Source organism: Scyliorhinus torazame, unplaced genomic scaffold, assembly GCF_047496885.1.
Source record: "Scyliorhinus torazame isolate Kashiwa2021f unplaced genomic scaffold, sScyTor2.1 scaffold_386, whole genome shotgun sequence".
Classification (NCBI taxonomy): Eukaryota; Metazoa; Chordata; class Chondrichthyes; order Carcharhiniformes; family Scyliorhinidae; genus Scyliorhinus; species Scyliorhinus torazame.
In genome coordinates, this window is record NW_027308113.1 from 46,666 (window position 1) to 67,500 (window position 20,835).

At 59.9% G+C, this 20,835-nt stretch overlaps 1 protein-coding gene across 1 annotated transcript in view; it reads right to left on the minus strand.

Moving 5' to 3' along the window:
* The window catches only part of LOC140406257 (plexin-B1-like), a gene marked incomplete at its 3' end in the record, with an annotated part of 71,408 nt that overhangs the window by 45,898 nt on the left and 4,675 nt on the right, over positions 1-20,835 (minus strand). The window contains exon 2 of the mRNA XM_072494375.1: positions 20,527-20,835. This exon is cut by the window's right edge and continues 786 nt beyond it. Within this exon, the coding sequence (XP_072350476.1) occupies positions 20,527-20,835 (309 nt within the window). The remainder of the gene's footprint in view (positions 1-20,526) is intronic.

Below are 20,835 nucleotides of genomic sequence, written 5' to 3' on the forward strand. Positions count from 1 at the left end.
GTACTGACCCTCTGACAGTGCAGCACTCCCTCAGTACTGACCCTCTGACAGTGCAGCACTCCCTCAGTACTGACCCTCTGACAGTGCGGCACTCCCTCAGTACTGACCCTCTGACAGTGTGGCACTTCCTCAGTACTGGCCCTCTGACAGTGCGGCACTCCCTCAGTACTGACCCTCTGACAGTGCGGCACTCCCTCAGTACTGACCCTCTGACAGTGCGGCACTACCTCAGCACTGACCCTCTGACAGTGCGGCACTCCCTCAGTACTGACCCTCTGACAGTTCGGCACTCCCTCAGTGCTGACCCTCTGACAGTGCGGCACTCCCTCAGCACTGACCCTCTGACAGTGCGGCACTCCCTCAGTACTGACCCTCTGACAGTGCGGCACTCCCTCAGCACTGACCCTCTGACAGTGCAGCACTCCCTCAGTACTGACCCTCTGACAGTGCAACACTCCCTCAGTACTGACCCTCTGACAGTGCAGCGCTCCCTCAGTACTGACCCTCTGACAGTGCAACACTCCCTCAGTACTGACCCTCTGACAGTGCAGCACTCGCTCAGTACTGACCCTCTGACAGTGCAGCACTCCCTCAATACTGACCCTCTGACAGTGCAGCACTCCCTCAGTACTGACCCTCTGACAGTGTGGCACTCCCTCAGTACTGATCCTCTGACAGTGCAGCACTCCCTCAGTACTGACCCTCTGAAAGTGCAGCACTCCCTCAGTACTGACCCTCTGACAGTGCAGCACTCCCTCAGTACTGACCCTCTGACAGTGCGGCACTCCCTCAATACTGACCCTCTGACAGTGCAGCACTCCCTCAGTACTGACCCTCTGACAGTGCGGCACTCCCTCAGTACTGACCCTCTGACAGTGCAGCACTCCCTCAGTACTGACCCTCTGACAGTGCGGCACTCCCTCAGTACTGACCCTCTGACAGTGCGGCCCTCCCTCAGTACTGACCCTCTGACAGTACAGCACTCCCTCAGTACTGACCCTCTGACAGTGCGGCACTCCCTCAGTACTGACCCTCTGACAGTGCGGCACTCCCTCAGTACTGACCCTCTGACAGTGCGGCACTCCCTCAGTACTGACCCTCTGACAGTGCGGCACTCCCTCAGTACTGACCCTCTGACAGTGCGGCCCTCCCTCAGTACTGACCCTCTGACAGTACAGCACTCCCTCAGTACTGACCCTCTGACAGTGCGGCACTCCCTCAGTACTGACCCTCTGACAGTGCGGCACTCCCTCAGTACTGACCCTCTGACAGTGCAGCACTCCCTCAATACTGACCCTCTGACAGTGCAGCACTCCCTCAGTACTGACCCTCTGACAGTGCGGCACTCCCTCAGTACTGACCCTCTGACAGTGCAGCGCTCCCTCAGTACTGACCCTCTGAAAGTGCAGCGCTCCCTCAGTACTGACCCTCTGACAGTGCAGCGCTCCCTCAGTACTGACCCTCTGACAGTGCGGCACTCCCTCAGTACTGACCCTCTGACAGTGCAGCACTCCCTCAGTACTGACCCTCTGAAAGTGCAGCGCTCCCTCAGTACTGACCCTCTGACAGTGCAGCGCTCCCTCAGTACTGACCCTCTGACAGTGCAGCACTCCCTCGGTACTGACCCTCTGAAAGTGCAGCGCTCCCTCAGTAATGACCCTCTGACAGTGCAGCACTCCCTCAGTACTGACCCTCTGACAGTGCAGCACTCCCTCAGTACTGACCCTCTGACAGTGCAGCACTCCCTCAGTACTGACCCTCTGACAGTGCGGCACTCCCTCAGTACTGACCCTCTGACAGTGCAGCACTCCCTCAGTACTGACCCTCTGACAGTGCGGCACTCCCACTAAGCCTCCCTCCTGCCAATTTAAGTCATTGTTGCGACTAATGCCTATCGACTCAAACAGGACAGACTGTTCCGGAATGTTTGTGAATGCCTTTGGGAAACTGCTGAATGATGTCACTCGCCAATTCTGACACACAAGTTATTTTCAACCATATCTCTTTTCAAACCGGTTTAACTTGTTCCACTCGATCATCTCTGAGCAGCTGCACACAATCACCATTCGCGAATACTGAAGTTTGCAAAACACACGGCGCTGTTTAAACTTTCTGTGATAACGTCTTCCCCAGATTCCTGACGCTCACTCAGGCACATTCACCGACCACACACCTCTGACCACTGACTCAGAATTCCATCTTCTCTAACCTCAGGGTAGGGGTTCAACATGTTGAACCCCTCTCACTGGGGTACGGGTCCCACACACACTGACTCTCACTGGGGTACGGGGCCCACACACACTGACTCTCACTGGGGTACGGGTCCCACACACACTGACTCTCACTGGGGTACGGGTCCCACACACACTGACTCTCACTGGGGTACGGGTCCCACACACACTGACTCTCACTGGGGTACGGGTCCCACACACACTGACTCTCACTGGGGTACGGGTCCCACACACACTGACTCTCACTGGGGTACGGGTCCCATACACACTGACTCTCACTGGGGTACGGGTCCCACACACACTGACTCTCACTGGGGTACGGGTTCCACACACACTGACACTCACTGGGGTACGGGTCCCACACACACTGACTCTCACTGGGGTATGGGTCCCACACACTGACTCTCACTGGGGTACGGGTCCCACACACACTGACTCTCACTGGGGTACGGGTTCCACACACACTGACACTCACTGGGGTACGGGTCCCACACACACTGACTCTCACTGGGGTACGGGTTCCACACACACTGACTCTCACTGGGGTACGGGTCCCACACACACTGACTCTCACTGGGGTACGGGTCCCACACACACTGACTCTCACTGGGGTACGGGTTCCACACACACTGACACTCACTGGGGTACGGGTCCCACACACACTGACTCTCACTGGGGTACGGGTCCCACACACACTGACTCTCACTGGGGTACGGGTCCCATACACACTGACTCTCACTGGGGTACGGGTCCCACACACACTGACTCTCACTGGGGTACGGGTTCCACACACACTGACTCTCACTGGGGTACGGGTCCCACACACACTCACTCTCACTGGGGTACGGGTCCCACACACACTGACTCTCACTGGGGTACGGGTCCCACACACACTGACTCTCACTGGGGTACGGGTCCCACACACACTGACTCTCACTGGGGTACGGGTCCCACACACACTGACTCTCACTGGGGTACGGGTCCCACACAAACTGACTCTCACTGGGGTACGGGTCCCACACACACTGACTCTCACTGGGGTACGGGTCCCACACACACTGACTCTCACTGGGGTACTGGTCCCACACTAACTCTCACAGGGGTACGGGTCCCACACACACTGACTCTCACTGGGGTACGGGTTCCACACACACTGACTCTCACTGGGGTACGGGTTCCACACACACTGACTCTCACTGGGGTATGGGTTCCACACACACTGACTCTCACTGGTGTACGGGTCCCACACACACTGACTCTCACTGGGGTACGGGTCCCACACACACTGACTCTCACTGGGATACGGGTTCCACACACACTGACTCTCACTGGGGTACGGGCCCCACACACACTGACTCTCACTGGGGTACGGGTCCCACACACACTGACACTCACTGGGGTACGGGTCCCACACACACTGACTCTCGCTGGGGTACGGGTTCCACACACACTGACTCTCACTGGGGTACGGGCCCCACACACACTGACTCTCACTGGGGTACGGGCCCCACACACACTGATTCTCACTGGGGTACGGGTCCCACACACACTGACTCTCACTGGGGTACGGGTCCCACACACACTGACTCTCACTGGGGTACGGGTCCCACACACACTGACTCTCACTGGGGTACGGGTTCCACACACACTGACCCTCACTGGGGTACGGGTCCCACACACACTGACCCTCACTGGGGTACGGGTTCGACACACACTGACTCGCACTGGGGTACGGGTCCCATACACACTGACTCTCACTGGGGTACGGGTCCCACACACACTGACTCGCACTGGGGTACGGGTCCCAGACACATTGACTCACACTGGGGTACGGGTCCCACACACACTGAATCTCACTGGGGTACGGGTCCCACACACACTGACTCTCACTGGGGTACGGGTCCCACACACACTGACTCTCACTGGGGTACGGGTCCCACACACACTGACTCTCACTGGGGTACGGGTCCCACACACACTGAATCTCACTGGGGTACGGGTCCCACACACACTGACTCTCACTGGGGTACGGGTCCCACACACACTGACTCTCACTGGGGTACGGGTCCCACACACACTGTCTGTCACTGGGGTACGGGTCCCACACACACTGACTCTCACTGGGGTACGGGTCCCACACACACTGACTCTCACTGGGGTACGGGTCCCACACACACTGACTCTCACTGGGGTACGGGTCCCACACACACTGTCTCTCACTGGGGTACGGGTCCCACACGCACTGACTCTCACTGGGGTACGGGTCCCACACACACTGACTCTCACTGGGGTACGGGTCTCACACACACTCACTCTCACTGGGGTACGGGTCCGACACACACTGACTCTCACTGGGGTACGGGTCCCACACACACTGACTCTCACTGGGGTACGGGTCCCACACACACTGACTCTCACTGGGGTACGGGTCCGACACACACTGACTCTAACTGGGGTACGGGTCCCACACACATTGACTCTCACTGGGGTACGGGTCCCACACACACTCACTCTCACTGGGGTACGGGACCCACACACTGACTCTCACTGGGGTACGGGTCCCACACACACTGACTCTCACTGGGGTACGGGTCCCACACACACTGACTCTAACTGGGGTACGGGTCCCACACACACTGACTCTCACTGGGGTACGGGACCCACAAATCGACTCTCACTGGGGTACGGGTCCCACACACACTGACTCTCACTGGGGTACGGGACCCACACATCGACTGTCACAGGGGTACGGGTCCCACACACACTGACTCTCACTGGGGTACGGGTCCCACACACACTGACTCTCACTGGGGTACGGGTCCCACACACACTGACTCTCACTGGGGTACGGGTCCCACACACACTGACTCTCACTGGGGTACGGGTTCCACACACACTGACTCTCACTGGGGTACGGGACCCACACATCGACTGTCACTGGGGTACGGGTCCCACACACACTGACTCTCACTGGGGTACGGGTCCCACACACACTGACTCTCACTGGGGTACGGGTCCCACACACACTGACTCTCACTGGGGTACGGGTCCCACACACACTTACTCTCAGTGGGGTACGGGTCCCACACACACTGACTCTCACTCGGGTACGGGACCCACACACACTGACTCTCACTGGGGTACGGGTCCCACACACACTTACTCTCACTGGGGTACGGGTCCCACACACACTGACTCTCACTCGGGTACGGGTCCCACACACACTGACTCTCACTGGGGTACGGGTCCCACACACACTGACTCTCACTGGGGTACGGGTCCCACACACACTGACTCTCACTCGGGTATGGGACCCACACACACTGACTCTCACTGGGGTACGGGTTCCACACACACCGACTCTCACTGGGGTACGGGTCCCACACACACTGACTCTCACTGGGGTACGGGTCCCACACACACTTACTCTCACTGGGGTACGGGTCCCACACACACTCACTCTCACTGGGGTACGGGTCCGACACACACTGACTCTCACTGGGGTACGGGTCCCACACACACTGACTCTCACTGGGGGACGGGACCCACACACACTGACTCTCACTGGGGTACGGGTTCCACACACACTGACTCTCACTGGGGTACGGGTCCGACACACACTGACTCTCACTGGGGTACGGGTCCCACACACATTGACTCTCATTGGGGTACGGGTCCCACACACACTGACTCTTACTGGGGTACGGGTCCCACACACACTGAGTCTCACTGGGGTACGGGTCCCACACACACTCACTCTCACTGGGGTACGGGTCCCACACACACTCACTCTCGCTGGGGTACGGGTCCCACACACACTGACTCGCACTGGGGTACGGGTCCCACACACACTGACTCGCACTGGGGTACGGGTCCCACACACACTGACTTTCACTGGGGTACGGGTCCCACACACACTGTCTCTCACTGGGATACGGGTCCCATACACACTGACTCTCACTGGGGTACGGGTCCCACACACACTGACTCTCACTGGGGTACGGGTCCCACACACACTGACTCTCACTGGGCTACGAGTCCCACACACACTGACTCTCACTGGGGTACGGGTCCCACACACACTGACTCTCACTGGGGTACGGGTCCCACACACTGACTCTCACTGGGGTACAGGTCCCACACACACTGACTCTCATTGGGGTACGGGTCCCACACACACTGACTCTCACTGGGGTACGGGTCCCACACACACACTGACTCTCACTGGGGTACTGGTCCCACACAAACTGACTCTCACTGGGGTACGGGTCCCACACACACTGACTCTCACTGGGGTACGGGTCCCACACACATTCACTCTCACTGGGGTGCGGGTTCCACACACACCGACTCTCACTGGGGTACGGGTCCCACACACACTGACTCTCACAGGGGTACGGGTCCCACACACACTGACTCTCACTGGGGTCCGGGTCCCACACACACTGACTCTCACTGGGATACGGGTCCCACACACACTGACTCTCACTGGGGTATGGGTCCCACACACACTGACTCTCACTGGGGTATGGGTCCCACACACACTGACTCTCACTGGGGTCCCGGTCGCACACACACTGACTCTCACTGGGATACGGGTCCCACACACACTGACTCTCACTGGGGTATGGGTCCCACACACACTGACTCTCACTGGGGTACGGGTCCCACACACGCTGACTCTCACTGGGGTACGGGTCCCACACACACTGACTCTCACTGGGGTACGGGTCCCACACACACTGACTCTCACTGGGGTACGGGTCCCACACACACTGACTCTCACTGGGGTACGGTTCCCACACACACTGACTCTCACTGGGGTACGGGTCCCACACACACTGACTCTCACTGGGGTACGGGTCCCACACACACTGACCCTCACTGGGGTACGGGTCCCACACACACTGACCCTCACTGGGGTACGGGTCCCACACACACTGACTCTCACTGGGGTACGGGTCCCACACACACTGACTCTCACTGGGGTACGGGTCCCACACACACTGACTCTCACTGGGGTACGGGTCCCACACACACTGACTCTCACTGGGGTACGGGTCCCACACAAACTGACTCTCACTGGGGTACGGGTCCCACACACACTGACTCTCACTGGGGTACGGGTCCCACACACACTGACTCTCACTGGGGTACTGGTCCCACACTAACTCTCACAGGGGTACGGGTCCCACACACACTGACTCTCACTGGGGTACGGGTTCCACACACACTGACTCTCACTGGGGTATGGGTTCCACACACACTGACTCTTACTGGTGTACGGGTCCCACACACACTGACTCTCACTGGGGTACGGGTCCCACACACACTGACTCTCACTGGGATACGGGTTCCACACACACTGACTCTCACTGGGGTACGGGCCCCACACACACTGACTCTCACTGGGGTACGGGTCCCACACACACTGACACTCACTGGGGTACGGGTCCCACACACACTGACACTCGCTGGGGTACGGGTTCCACACACACTGACTCTCACTGGGGTACGGGCCCCACACACACTGACTCTCACTGGGGTACGGGCCCCACACACACTGATTCTCACTGGGGTACGGGTCCCACACACACTGACTCTCACTGGGGTACGGGTCCCACACACACTGACTCTCACTGGGGTACGGGTCCCACACTCACTGACTCTCACTGGGGTACGGGTCCCACACACACTGACCCTCACTGGGGTACGGGTCCCACACACACTGACTCTCACTGGGGTACGGGTCCCACACACACTGGCTCTCACTGGGGTACGGGTCCCACACACACTGACTCTCACTGGGGTACGGGTCCCACACACACTGACTCTCACTGGGGTACGGGTTCCACACACACTGACCCTCACTGGGGTACGGGTCCCACACACACTGACCCTCACTGGGGTACGGGTTCGACACACACTGACTCGCACTGGGGTACGGGTCCCATACACACTGACTCTCACTGGGGTACGGGTCCCACACACACTGACTCGCACTGGGGTACGGGTCCTAGACACATTGACTCACACTGGGGTACGGGTCCCACACACACTGACTCTCACTGGGGTACGGGTCCCACACACACTGACTCTCACTGGGGTACGGGTCCCACACACACTGAATCTCACTGGGGTACGGGTCCCACACACACTGACTCTCACTGGGGTACGGGTCCCACACACACTGACTCTCACTGGGGTACGGGTCCCACACACACTGACTGTCACTGGGGTACGGGTCCCACACACACTGACTCTCACTGGGGTACGGGTCCCACACACACTGACTCTCACTGGGGTACGGGTCCCACACACACTGACTCTCACTGGGGTACGGGTCCCACACACACTGTCTCTCACTGGGGTACGGGTCCCACACACACTGACTCTCACTGGGGTACGGGTCCCACACACACTGACTCTCACTGGGGTACGGGTCTCACACACACTCACTCTCACTGGGGTACGGGTCCGACACACACTGACTCTCACTGGGGTACGGGTCCCACACACACTGACTCTCACTGGGGTACGGGTCCCACACACACTGACTCTCACTGGGGTACGGGTCCGACACACACTGACTCTAACTGGGGTACGGGTCCCACACACATTGACTCTCACTGGGGTACGGGTCCCACACACACTCACTCTCACTGGGGTACGGGACCCACACACTGACTCTCACTGGGGTACGGGTCCCACACACACTGACTCTCACTGGGGTACGGGTCCCACACACACTGACTCTAACTGGGGTACGGGACCCACACATCGACTCTCACTGGGGTACGGGTCCCACACACACTGACTCTCACTGGGGTACGGGACCCACACATCGACTGTCACTGGGGTACGGGTCCCACACACACTGACTCTCACTGGGGTACGGGTCCCACACACACTGACTCTCACTGGGGTACGGGTCCCACACACACTGACTCTCACTGGGGTACGGGTCCCACACACACTGACTCTCACTGGGGTACGGGTTCCACACACACTGACTCTCACTGGGGTACGGGACCCACACATCGACTGTCACTGGGGTACGGGTCCCACACACACTGACTCTCACTGGGGTACGGGTCCCACACACACTCACTCTCGCTGGGGTACGGGTCCCACACACACTGACTCTCACTGGGGTACGGGTCCCACACACACTGACTCGCACTGGGGTACGGGTCCCACACACACTGACTTTCACTGGGGTACGGGTCCCACACACACTGTCTCTCACTGGGATACGGGTCCCATACACACTGACTCTCACTGGGGTACGGGTCCCACACACACTGACTCTCACTGGGGTACGGGTCCCACACACACTGACTCTCACTGGGCTACGAGTCCCACACACACTGACTCTCACTGGGGTACGGGTCCCACACACACTGACTCTCACTGGGGTACGGGTCCCACACACTGACTCTCACTGGGGTACAGGTCCCACACACACTGACTCTCATTGGGGTACGGGTCCCACACACACTGACTCTCACTGGGGTACGGGTCCCACACACACACTGACTCTCACTGGGGTACTGGTCCCACACAAACTGACTCTCACTGGGGTACGGGTCCCACACACACTGACTCTCACTGGGGTACGGGTCCCACACACATTCACTCTCACTGGGGTGCGGGTTCCACACACACCGACTCTCACTGGGGTACGGGTCCCACACACACTGACTCTCACAGGGGTACGGGTCCCACACACACTGACTCTCACTGGGGTCCGGGTCCCACACACACTGACTCTCACTGGGATACGGGTCCCACACACACTGACTCTCACTGGGGTATGGGTCCCACACACACTGACTCTCACTGGGGTACGGGTACCACACACACTGACTCTCACTGGGGTCCCGGTCGCACACACACTGACTCTCACTGGGATACGGGTCCCACACACACTGACTCTCACTGGGGTATGGGTCCCACACACACTGACTCTCACTGGGGTACGGGTCCCACACACGCTGACTCTCACTGGGGTACGGGTCCCACACACACTGACTCTCACTGGGGTACGGGTCCCACACACACTGACTCTCACTGGGGTACGGGTCCCACACACACTGACTCTCACTGGGGTACGGTTCCCACACACACTGACTCTCACTGGGGTACGGGTCCCACACACACTGACTCTCACTGGGGTACGGGTCCCACACACACTGACCCTCACTGGGGTACGGGTCCCACACACACTGACCCTCACTGGGGTACGGGTCCCACACACACTGACTCTCACTGGGGTACGGGTCCCACACACACTGACTCTCACTGGGGTACGGGTCCCACACACACTGACTCTCACTGGGGTACGGGTCCCACACACACTGACTCTCACTGGGGTACGGGTCCCACACAAACTGACTCTCACTGGGGTACGGGTCCCACACACACTGACTCTCACTGGGGTACGGGTCCCACACACACTGACTCTCACTGGGGTACTGGTCCCACACTAACTCTCACAGGGGTACGGGTCCCACACACACTGACTCTCACTGGGGTACGGGTTCCACACACACTGACTCTCACTGGGGTATGGGTTCCACACACACTGACTCTCACTGGTGTACGGGTCCCACACACACTGACTCTCACTGGGGTACGGGTCCCACACACACTGACTCTCACTGGGATACGGGTTCGACACACACTGACTCTCACTGGGGTACGGGCCCCACACACACTGACTCTCACTGGGGTACGGGTCCCACACACACTGACACTCACTGGGGTACGGGTCCCACACACACTGACACTCGCTGGGGTACGGGTTCCACACACACTGACTCTCACTGGGGTACGGGCCCCACACACACTGACTCTCACTGGGGTACGGGCCCCACACACACTGATTCTCACTGGGGTACGGGTCCCACACACACTGACTCTCACTGGGGTACGGGTCCCACACACACTGACTCTCACTGGGGTACGGGTCCCACACTCACTGACTCTCACTGGGGTACGGGTCCCACACACACTGACCCTCACTGGGGTACGGGTCCCACACACACTGACTCTCACTGGGGTACGGGTCCCACACACACTGGCTCTCACTGGGGTACGGGTCCCACACACACTGACTCTCACTGGGGTACGGGTCCCACACACACTGACTCTCACTGGGGTACGGGTTCCACACACACTGACCCTCACTGGGGTACGGGTCCCACACACACTGACCCTCACTGGGGTACGGGTTCGACACACACTGACTCGCACTGGGGTACGGGTCCCATACACACTGACTCTCACTGGGGTACGGGTCCCACACACACTGACTCGCACTGGGGTACGGGTCCCAGACACATTGACTCACACTGGGGTACGGGTCCCACACACACTGACTCTCACTGGGGTACGGGTCCCACACACACTGACTCTCACTGGGGTACGGGTCCCACACACACTGAATCTCACTGGGGTACGGGTCCCACACACACTGACTCTCACTGGGGTACGGGTCCCACACACACTGACTCTCACTGGGGTACGGGTCCCACACACACTGACTGTCACTGGGGTACGGGTCCCACACACACTGACTCTCACTGGGGTACGGGTCCCACACACACTGACTCTCACTGGGGTACGGGTCCCACACACACTGACTCTCACTGGGGTACGGGTCCCACACACACTGTCTCTCACTGGGGTACGGGTCCCACACACACTGACTCTCACTGGGGTACGGGTCCCACACACACTGACTCTCACTGGGGTACGGGTCTCACACACACTCACTCTCACTGGGGTACGGGTCCGACACACACTGACTCTCACTGGGGTACGGGTCCCACACACACTGACTCTCACTGGGGTACGGGTCCCACACACACTGACTCTCACTGGGGTACGGGTCCGACACACACTGACTCTAACTGGGGTACGGGCCCCACACACATTGACTCTCACTGGGGTACGGGTCCCACACACACTCACTCTCACTGGGGTACGGGACCCACACACTGACTCTCACTGGGGTACGGGTCCCACACACACTGACTCTCACTGGGGTACGGGTCCCACACACACTGACTCTAACTGGGGTACGGGACCCACACATCGACTCTCACTGGGGTACGGGTCCCACACACACTGACTCTCACTGGGGTACGGGACCCACACATCGACTGTCACTGGGGTACGGGTCCCACACACACTGACTCTCACTGGGGTACGGGTCCCACACACACTGACTCTCACTGGGGTACGGGTCCCACACACACTGACTCTCACTGGGGTACGGGTCCCACACACACTGACTCTCACTGGGGTACGGGTTCCACACACACTGACTCTCACTGGGGTACGGGACCCACACATCGACTGTCACTGGGGTACGGGTCCCACACACACTGACTCTCACTGGGGTACGGGTCCCACACACACTGACTCTCACTGGGGTACGGGTCCCACACACACTGACTCTCACTGGGGTACGGGTCCCACACACACTTACTCTCACTGGGGTACGGGTCCCACACACACTGACTCTCACTCGGGTACGGGACCCACACACACTGACTCTCACTGGGGTACGGGTCCCACACACACTTACTCTCACTGGGGTACGGGTCCCACACACACTGACTCTCACTCGGGTACGGGTCCCACACACACTGACTCTCACTGGGGTACGGGTTCCACACACACCGACTCTCACTGGGGTACGGGTCCCACACACACTGACTCTCACTGGGGTACGGGTCCCCCACACACCGACTCTCACTGGGGTACGGGTCCCACACACACTGACTCTCACTGGGGTACGGGTCCCACACACACTTACTCTCACTGGGGTACGGGTCCCACACACACTGACTCTCACTCGGGTACGGGACCCACACACACTGACTCTCACTGGGGTACGGGTTCCACACACACCGACTCTTACTGGGGTACGGGTCCCACACACACTGACTCTCACTGGGGTACGGGTCCCACACACACTTACTCTCACTGGGGTACGGGTCCCACACACACTCACTCTCACTGGGGTACGGGTCCGACACACACTGACTCTCACTGGGGTACGGGTCCCACACACACTGACTCTCACTGGGGGACGGGACCCACACACACTGACTCTCACTGGGGTACGGGTCCGACACACACTGACTCTCACTGGGGTACGGGTCCCACACACATTGACTCTCATTGGGGTACGGGTTCCACACACGCTGACTCTCACTGGGGTACGGGTCCCACACACACTGACTCTTACTGGGGTACGGGTCCCACACACACTGAGTCTCACTGGGGTACGGGTCCCACACACACTCACTCTCACTGGGGTACGGGTCCCACACACACTCACTCTCGCTGGGGTACGGGTCCCACACACACTGACTCGCACTGGGGTACGGGTCCCACACACACTGACTCGCACTGGGGTACGGGTCCCACACACACTGACTTTCACTGGGGTACGGGTCCCACACACACTGTCTCTCACTGGGATACGGGTCCCATACACACTGACTCTCACTGGGGTACGGGTCCCACACACACTGACTCTCACTGGGGTACGGGTCCCACACACACTGACTCTCACTGGGCTACGAGTCCCACACACACTGACTCTCACTGGGGTACGGGTCCCACACACACTGACTCTCACTGGGGTACGGGTCCCACACACTGACTCTCACTGGGGTACGGGTCCCACACACTGACTCTCACTGGGGTACAGGTCCCACACACACTGACTCTCATTGGGGTACGGGTCCCACACACACTGACTCTCACTGGGGTACGGGTCCCACACACACTGACTCTCACTGGGGTACGGTTCCCACACACACTGACTCTCACTGGGGTACGGGTCCCACACACACTGACTCTCACTGGGGTACGGGTCCCACACACACTGACCCTCACTGGGGTACGGGTCCCACACACACTGACCCTCACTGGGGTACGGGTCCCACACACACTGACTCTCACTGGGGTACGGGTCCCACACACACTGACTCTCACTGGGGTACGGGTCCCACACACACTGACTCTCACTGGGGTACGGGTCCCACACACACTGACTCTCACTGGGGTACGGGTCCCACACAAACTGACTCTCACTGGGGTACGGGTCCCACACACACTGACTCTCACTGGGGTACGGGTCCCACACACACTGACTCTCACTGGGGTACTGGTCCCACACTAACTCTCACAGGGGTACGGGTCCCACACACACTGACTCTCACTGGGGTACGGGTTCCACACACACTGACTCTCACTGGGGTATGGGTTCCACACACACTGACTCTCACTGGTGTACGGGTCCCACACACACTGACTCTCACTGGGGTACGGGTCCCACACACACTGACTCTCACTGGGATACGGGTTCCACACACACTGACTCTCACTGGGGTACGGGCCCCACACACACTGACTCTCACTGGGGTACGGGTCCCACACACACTGACACTCACTGGGGTACGGGTCCCACACACACTGACACTCGCTGGGGTACGGGTTCCACACACACTGACTCTCACTGGGGTACGGGCCCCACACACACTGACTCTCACTGGGGTACGGGCCCCACACACACTGATTCTCACTGGGGTACGGGTCCCACACACACTGACTCTCACTGGGGTACGGGTCCCACACACACTGACTCTCACTGGGGTACGGGTCCCACACTCACTGACTCTCACTGGGGTACGGGTCCCACACACACTGACCCTCACTGGGGTACGGGTCCCACACACACTGACTCTCACTGGGGTACGGGTCCCACACACACTGGCTCTCACTGGGGTACGGGTCCCACACACACTGACTCTCACTGGGGTACGGGTCCCACACACACTGACTCTCACTGGGGTACGGGTTCCACACACACTGACCCTCACTGGGGTACGGGTCCCACACACACTGACCCTCACTGGGGTACGGGTTCGACACACACTGACTCGCACTGGGGTACGGGTCCCATACACACTGACTCTCACTGGGGTACGGGTCCCACACACACTGACTCGCACTGGGGTACGGGTCCCAGACACATTGACTCACACTGGGGTACGGGTCCCACACACACTGACTCTCACTGGGGTACGGGTCCCACACACACTGACTCTCACTGGGGTACGGGTCCCACACACACTGAATCTCACTGGGGTACGGGTCCCACACACACTGACTCTCACTGGGGTACGGGTCCCACACACACTGACTCTCACTGGGGTACGGGTCCCACACACACTGACTGTCACTGGGGTACGGGTCCCACACACACTGACTCTCACTGGGGTACGGGTCCCACACACACTGACTCTCACTGGGGTACGGGTCCCACACACACTGACTCTCACTGGGGTACGGGTCCCACACACACTGTCTCTCACTGGGGTACGGGTCCCACACACACTGACTCTCACTGGGGTACGGGTCCCACACACACTGACTCTCACTGGGGTACGGGTCTCACACACACTCACTCTCACTGGGGTACGGGTCCGACACACACTGACTCTCACTGGGGTACGGGTCCCACACACACTGACTCTCACTGGGGTACGGGTCCCACACACACTGACTCTCACTGGGGTACGGGTCCGACACACACTGACTCTAACTGGGGTACGGGCCCCACACACATTGACTCTCACTGGGGTACGGGTCCCACACACACTCACTCTCACTGGGGTACGGGACCCACACACTGACTCTCACTGGGGTACGGGTCCCACACACACTGACTCTCACTGGGGTACGGGTCCCACACACACTGACTCTAACTGGGGTACGGGACCCACACATCGACTCTCACTGGGGTACGGGTCCCACACACACTGACTCTCACTGGGGTACGGGACCCACACATCGACTGTCACTGGGGTACGGGTCCCACACACACTGACTCTCACTGGGGTACGGGTCCCACACACACTGACTCTCACTGGGGTACGGGTCCCACACACACTGACTCTCACTGGGGTACGGGTCCCACACACACTGACTCTCACTGGGGTACGGGTTCCACACACACTGACTCTCACTGGGGTACGGGACCCACACATCGACTGTCACTGGGGTACGGGTCCCACACACACTGACTCTCACTGGGGTACGGGTCCCACACACACTGACTCTCACTGGGGTACGGGTCCCACACACACTGACTCTCACTGGGGTACGGGTCCCACACACACTTACTCTCACTGGGGTACGGGTCCCACACACACTGACTCTCACTCGGGTACGGGACCCACACACACTGACTCTCACTGGGGTACGGGTCCCACACACACTTACTCTCACTGGGGTACGGGTCCCACACACACTGACTCTCACTCGGGTACGGGTCCCACACACACTGACTCTCACTGGGGTACGGGTTCCACACACACCGACTCTCACTGGGGTACGGGTCCCACACACACTGACTCTCACTGGGGTACGGGTCCCACACACACCGACTCTCACTGGGGTACGGGTCCCACACACACTGACTCTCACTGGGGTACGGGTCCCACACACACTTACTCTCACTGGGGTACGGGTCCCACACACACTGACTCTCACTCGGGTACGGGACCCACACACACTGACTCTCACTGGGGTACGGGTTCCACACACACCGACTCTTACTGGGGTACGGGTCCCACACACACTGACTCTCACTGGGGTACGGGTCCCACACACACTTACTCTCACTGGGGTACGGGTCCCACACACACTCACTCTCACTGGGGTACGGGTCCGACACACACTGACTCTCACTGGGGTACGGGTCCCACACACACTGACTCTCACTGGGGGACGGGACCCACACACACTGACTCTCACTGGGGTACGGGTCCGACACACACTGACTCTCACTGGGGTACGGGTCCCACACACATTGACTCTCATTGGGGTACGGGTTCCACACACGCTGACTCTCACTGGGGTACGGGTCCCACACACACTGACTCTTACTGGGGTACGGGTCCCACACACACTGAGTCTCACTGGGGTACGGGTCCCACACACACTCACTCTCACTGGGGTACGGGTCCCACACACACTCACTCTCGCTGGGGTACGGGTCCCACACACACTGACTCGCACTGGGGTACGGGTCCCACACACACTGACTCGCACTGGGGTACGGGTCCCACACACACTGACTTTCACTGGGGTACGGGTCCCACACACACTGTCTCTCACTGGGATACGGGTCCCATACACACTGACTCTCACTGGGGTACGGGTCCCACACACACTGACTCTCACTGGGGTACGGGTCCCACACACACTGACTCTCACTGGGCTACGAGTCCCACACACACTGACTCTCACTGGGGTACGGGTCCCACACACACTGACTCTCACTGGGGTACGGGTCCCACACACTGACTCTCACTGGGGTACGGGTCCCACACACTGACTCTCACTGGGGTACAGGTCCCACACACACTGACTCTCATTGGGGTACGGGTCCCACACACACTGACTCTCACTGGGGTACGGGTCCCACACACACACTGACTCTCACTGGGGTACTGGTCCCACACAAACTGACTCTCACTGGGGTACGGGTCCCACACACATTCACTCTCACTGGGGTGCGGGTTCCACACACACCGACTCTCACTGGGATACGGGTCCCACACACACTGACTCTCACTGGGGTATGGGTCCCACACACACTGACTCTCACTGGGGTATGGGTCCCACACACACTGACTCTCACTGGGGTCCGGGTCGCACACACACTGACTCTCACTGGGATACGGGTCCCACACACACTGACTCTCACTGGGGTATGGGTCCCACACACACTGACTCTCACTGGGGTACGGGTCCCACACACGCTGACTCTCACTGGGGTACGGGTCCCACACACACTGACTCTCACTGGGGTACGGGTCCCACACACACTGACTCTCACTGGGGTACGGGTCCCACACACACTGACTCTCACTGGGGTACGGTTCCCACACACACTGACTCTCACTGGGGTACGGGTCCCACACACACTGACTCTCACTGGGGTACGGGTCCCACACACACTGACCCTCACTGGGGTACGGGTCCCACACACACTGACCCTCACTGGGGTACGGGTCCCACACACACTGACTCTCACTGGGGTACGGGTCCCACACACACTGACTCTCACTGGGGTACGGGTCCCACACACACTGACCCTCTCTGGGGTACGGGTCCCACACACACTGACTCTCACTGGGGTACGGGTCCCACACACACTGACCCTCACTGGGGTACGGGTCCCACACACCCTGACCCTCACTGGGGTACGGGTCCCACACACACTGACCCTCACTGGGGTACGGGTCCCACACACACTGACTCTCACTGGGGTACGGGTTCCACACACACTGACTCTCACTGGGGTACGGGTCCCACACACACTGACTCTCACTGGGGTACGGGTCCCACACACACTGACTCTCACTGGGGTACGGGACCCACACACCGACTCTCAGTGGGGTACGGGTCCCTACACACACTGACTCTCAGTGGGGTACGGGTCCCACACACACTGACTCTCACTGGGGTACGGGTCCCACACACACTGACTCTCACTGGGGTACGGGACCCACACACCGACTCTCAGTGGGGTACGGGTCCCACACACACTGACACTCACTGGGGTACGGGTTCCACACACACTGACTCTCACTGGGGTACGGGTCCCACACACACTGACTCTCACTGGGGTACGGATTCCACACACACTGACTCTCACTGGGGTACGGGTCCCACACACACTGACTCTCACTGGGGTACGGGTCCCACACACACTGACTCTCACTGGGGTACGGGACCCACACACCGACTCTCAGTGGCGTACGGGTCCCTACACACACTGACTCTCACTGGGGTACGGGTCCCACACACACTGACCCTCACTGGGGTACGGGTCCCACACACACTGACTCTCACTGGGGTACGGGTTCCACAAACACTGACTCTCACTGGGGTACGGGTCCCACACACGCTGACTCTCACTGGGGTACGGGTCCCACACACACTGACTCTCACTGGGGTACGGGTCCCACACACACTGACTCTCACTGGGGTACGGGTTCCACAAACACTGACTCTCACTGGGGTACGGGTCCCACACACGCTGACTCTCACTGGGGTACGGGTCCCACACACGCTGACTCTCACTGGAGTATGGGTCCCACACAAACTGACTCACACTGGGGTACGGGTCCCACACACACTGACTCTCACTGGGATACGGGTCCCACACACACTGACTCTCACTGGGGTACGGGTCCCACACACACTGACTCTCACTGGGGTACGGGTCCCACACACACTGACTCTCACTGGGGTACGGGTCCCACACACCCTGACCCTCACTGGGGTATGGGTCCCACACACACTGACCCTCACTGGGGTACGGGTCCCACACACACTGACTCTCACTGGGGTACGGGTCCCACACACACTGACTCTCACTGGGGTACGGGTCCCACACACACTGACCCTCACTGGGGTACGGGTCCCACACACACTGACTCTCACTGGGGGACGGGACCCACACACACTGACTCTCACTGGGGTACGGGTCCCACACACACTCACTCTCACTGGGGTACGGGTCCCACACACACTCACTCTCGCTGGGGTACGGGTCCCACACACACTGACTCGCACTGGGGTACGGGTCCCACACACACTGACTCGCACTGGGGTACGGGTCCCACACACACTGACTTTCACTCGGGTACGGGTCCCACACACACTGACTCGCACTGGGGTACGGGTCCCACACACACTGACTCTCACTGGGGTACGGGTCCCACACACACTGACTCTCACTGGGGTACGGGTCCCACACACACTGACTCTCACTGGGGTACGGGTCCCACACACACTGACTCTCACTGGGGTACGGGTCCCACACACCCTGACCCTCACTGGGGTATGGGTCCCACACACACTGACCCTCACTGGGGTACGGGTCCCACACACACTGACTCTCACTGGGGTACGGGTCCCACACACACTGACTCTCACTGGGGTACGGGTCCCACACACACTCACTCTCACTGGGGTACGGGTCCCACACACACTCACTCTCGCTGGGGTACGGGTCCCACACACACTGACTCTCACTGGGGTACGGGTTCCACACACACTGACTCTCACTGGGCTACGAGTCCCACACACACTGACTCTCACTGGGGTACGGGTCCCACACACACTGACCCTCACTGGGGTACGGGTCCCACACACACTGACTCTCACTCTGTCCCCTCCCCCCCTCACGTACCTCGGGTAGTTTGGTGCAGCTGGACTTGACGTGATATTCCACGTGAGCGTCCTGCGTGTTGGAAGAGGAGTAACAGGCCTCTCGCGCCCTCTCAATGGCGCCGTCGATGTCCGCCAGAGGGTAGAGGCAGAGTGCGGAGCGGTCGGACGGCCGGGCCTGCTCCGGGGGAGCCTCTGCCCGCGCGAAGATGGCGAAGAGGGTGGTGCCCGTGCCCCCCGCCACCGCCAGTGCGGAGGCCAGCACCAGGTTGTGCTGGCGATCAGTGTCCCCCTCGCTCGCCCACGCGCAGTGCAGGGGCACCTCCACGTA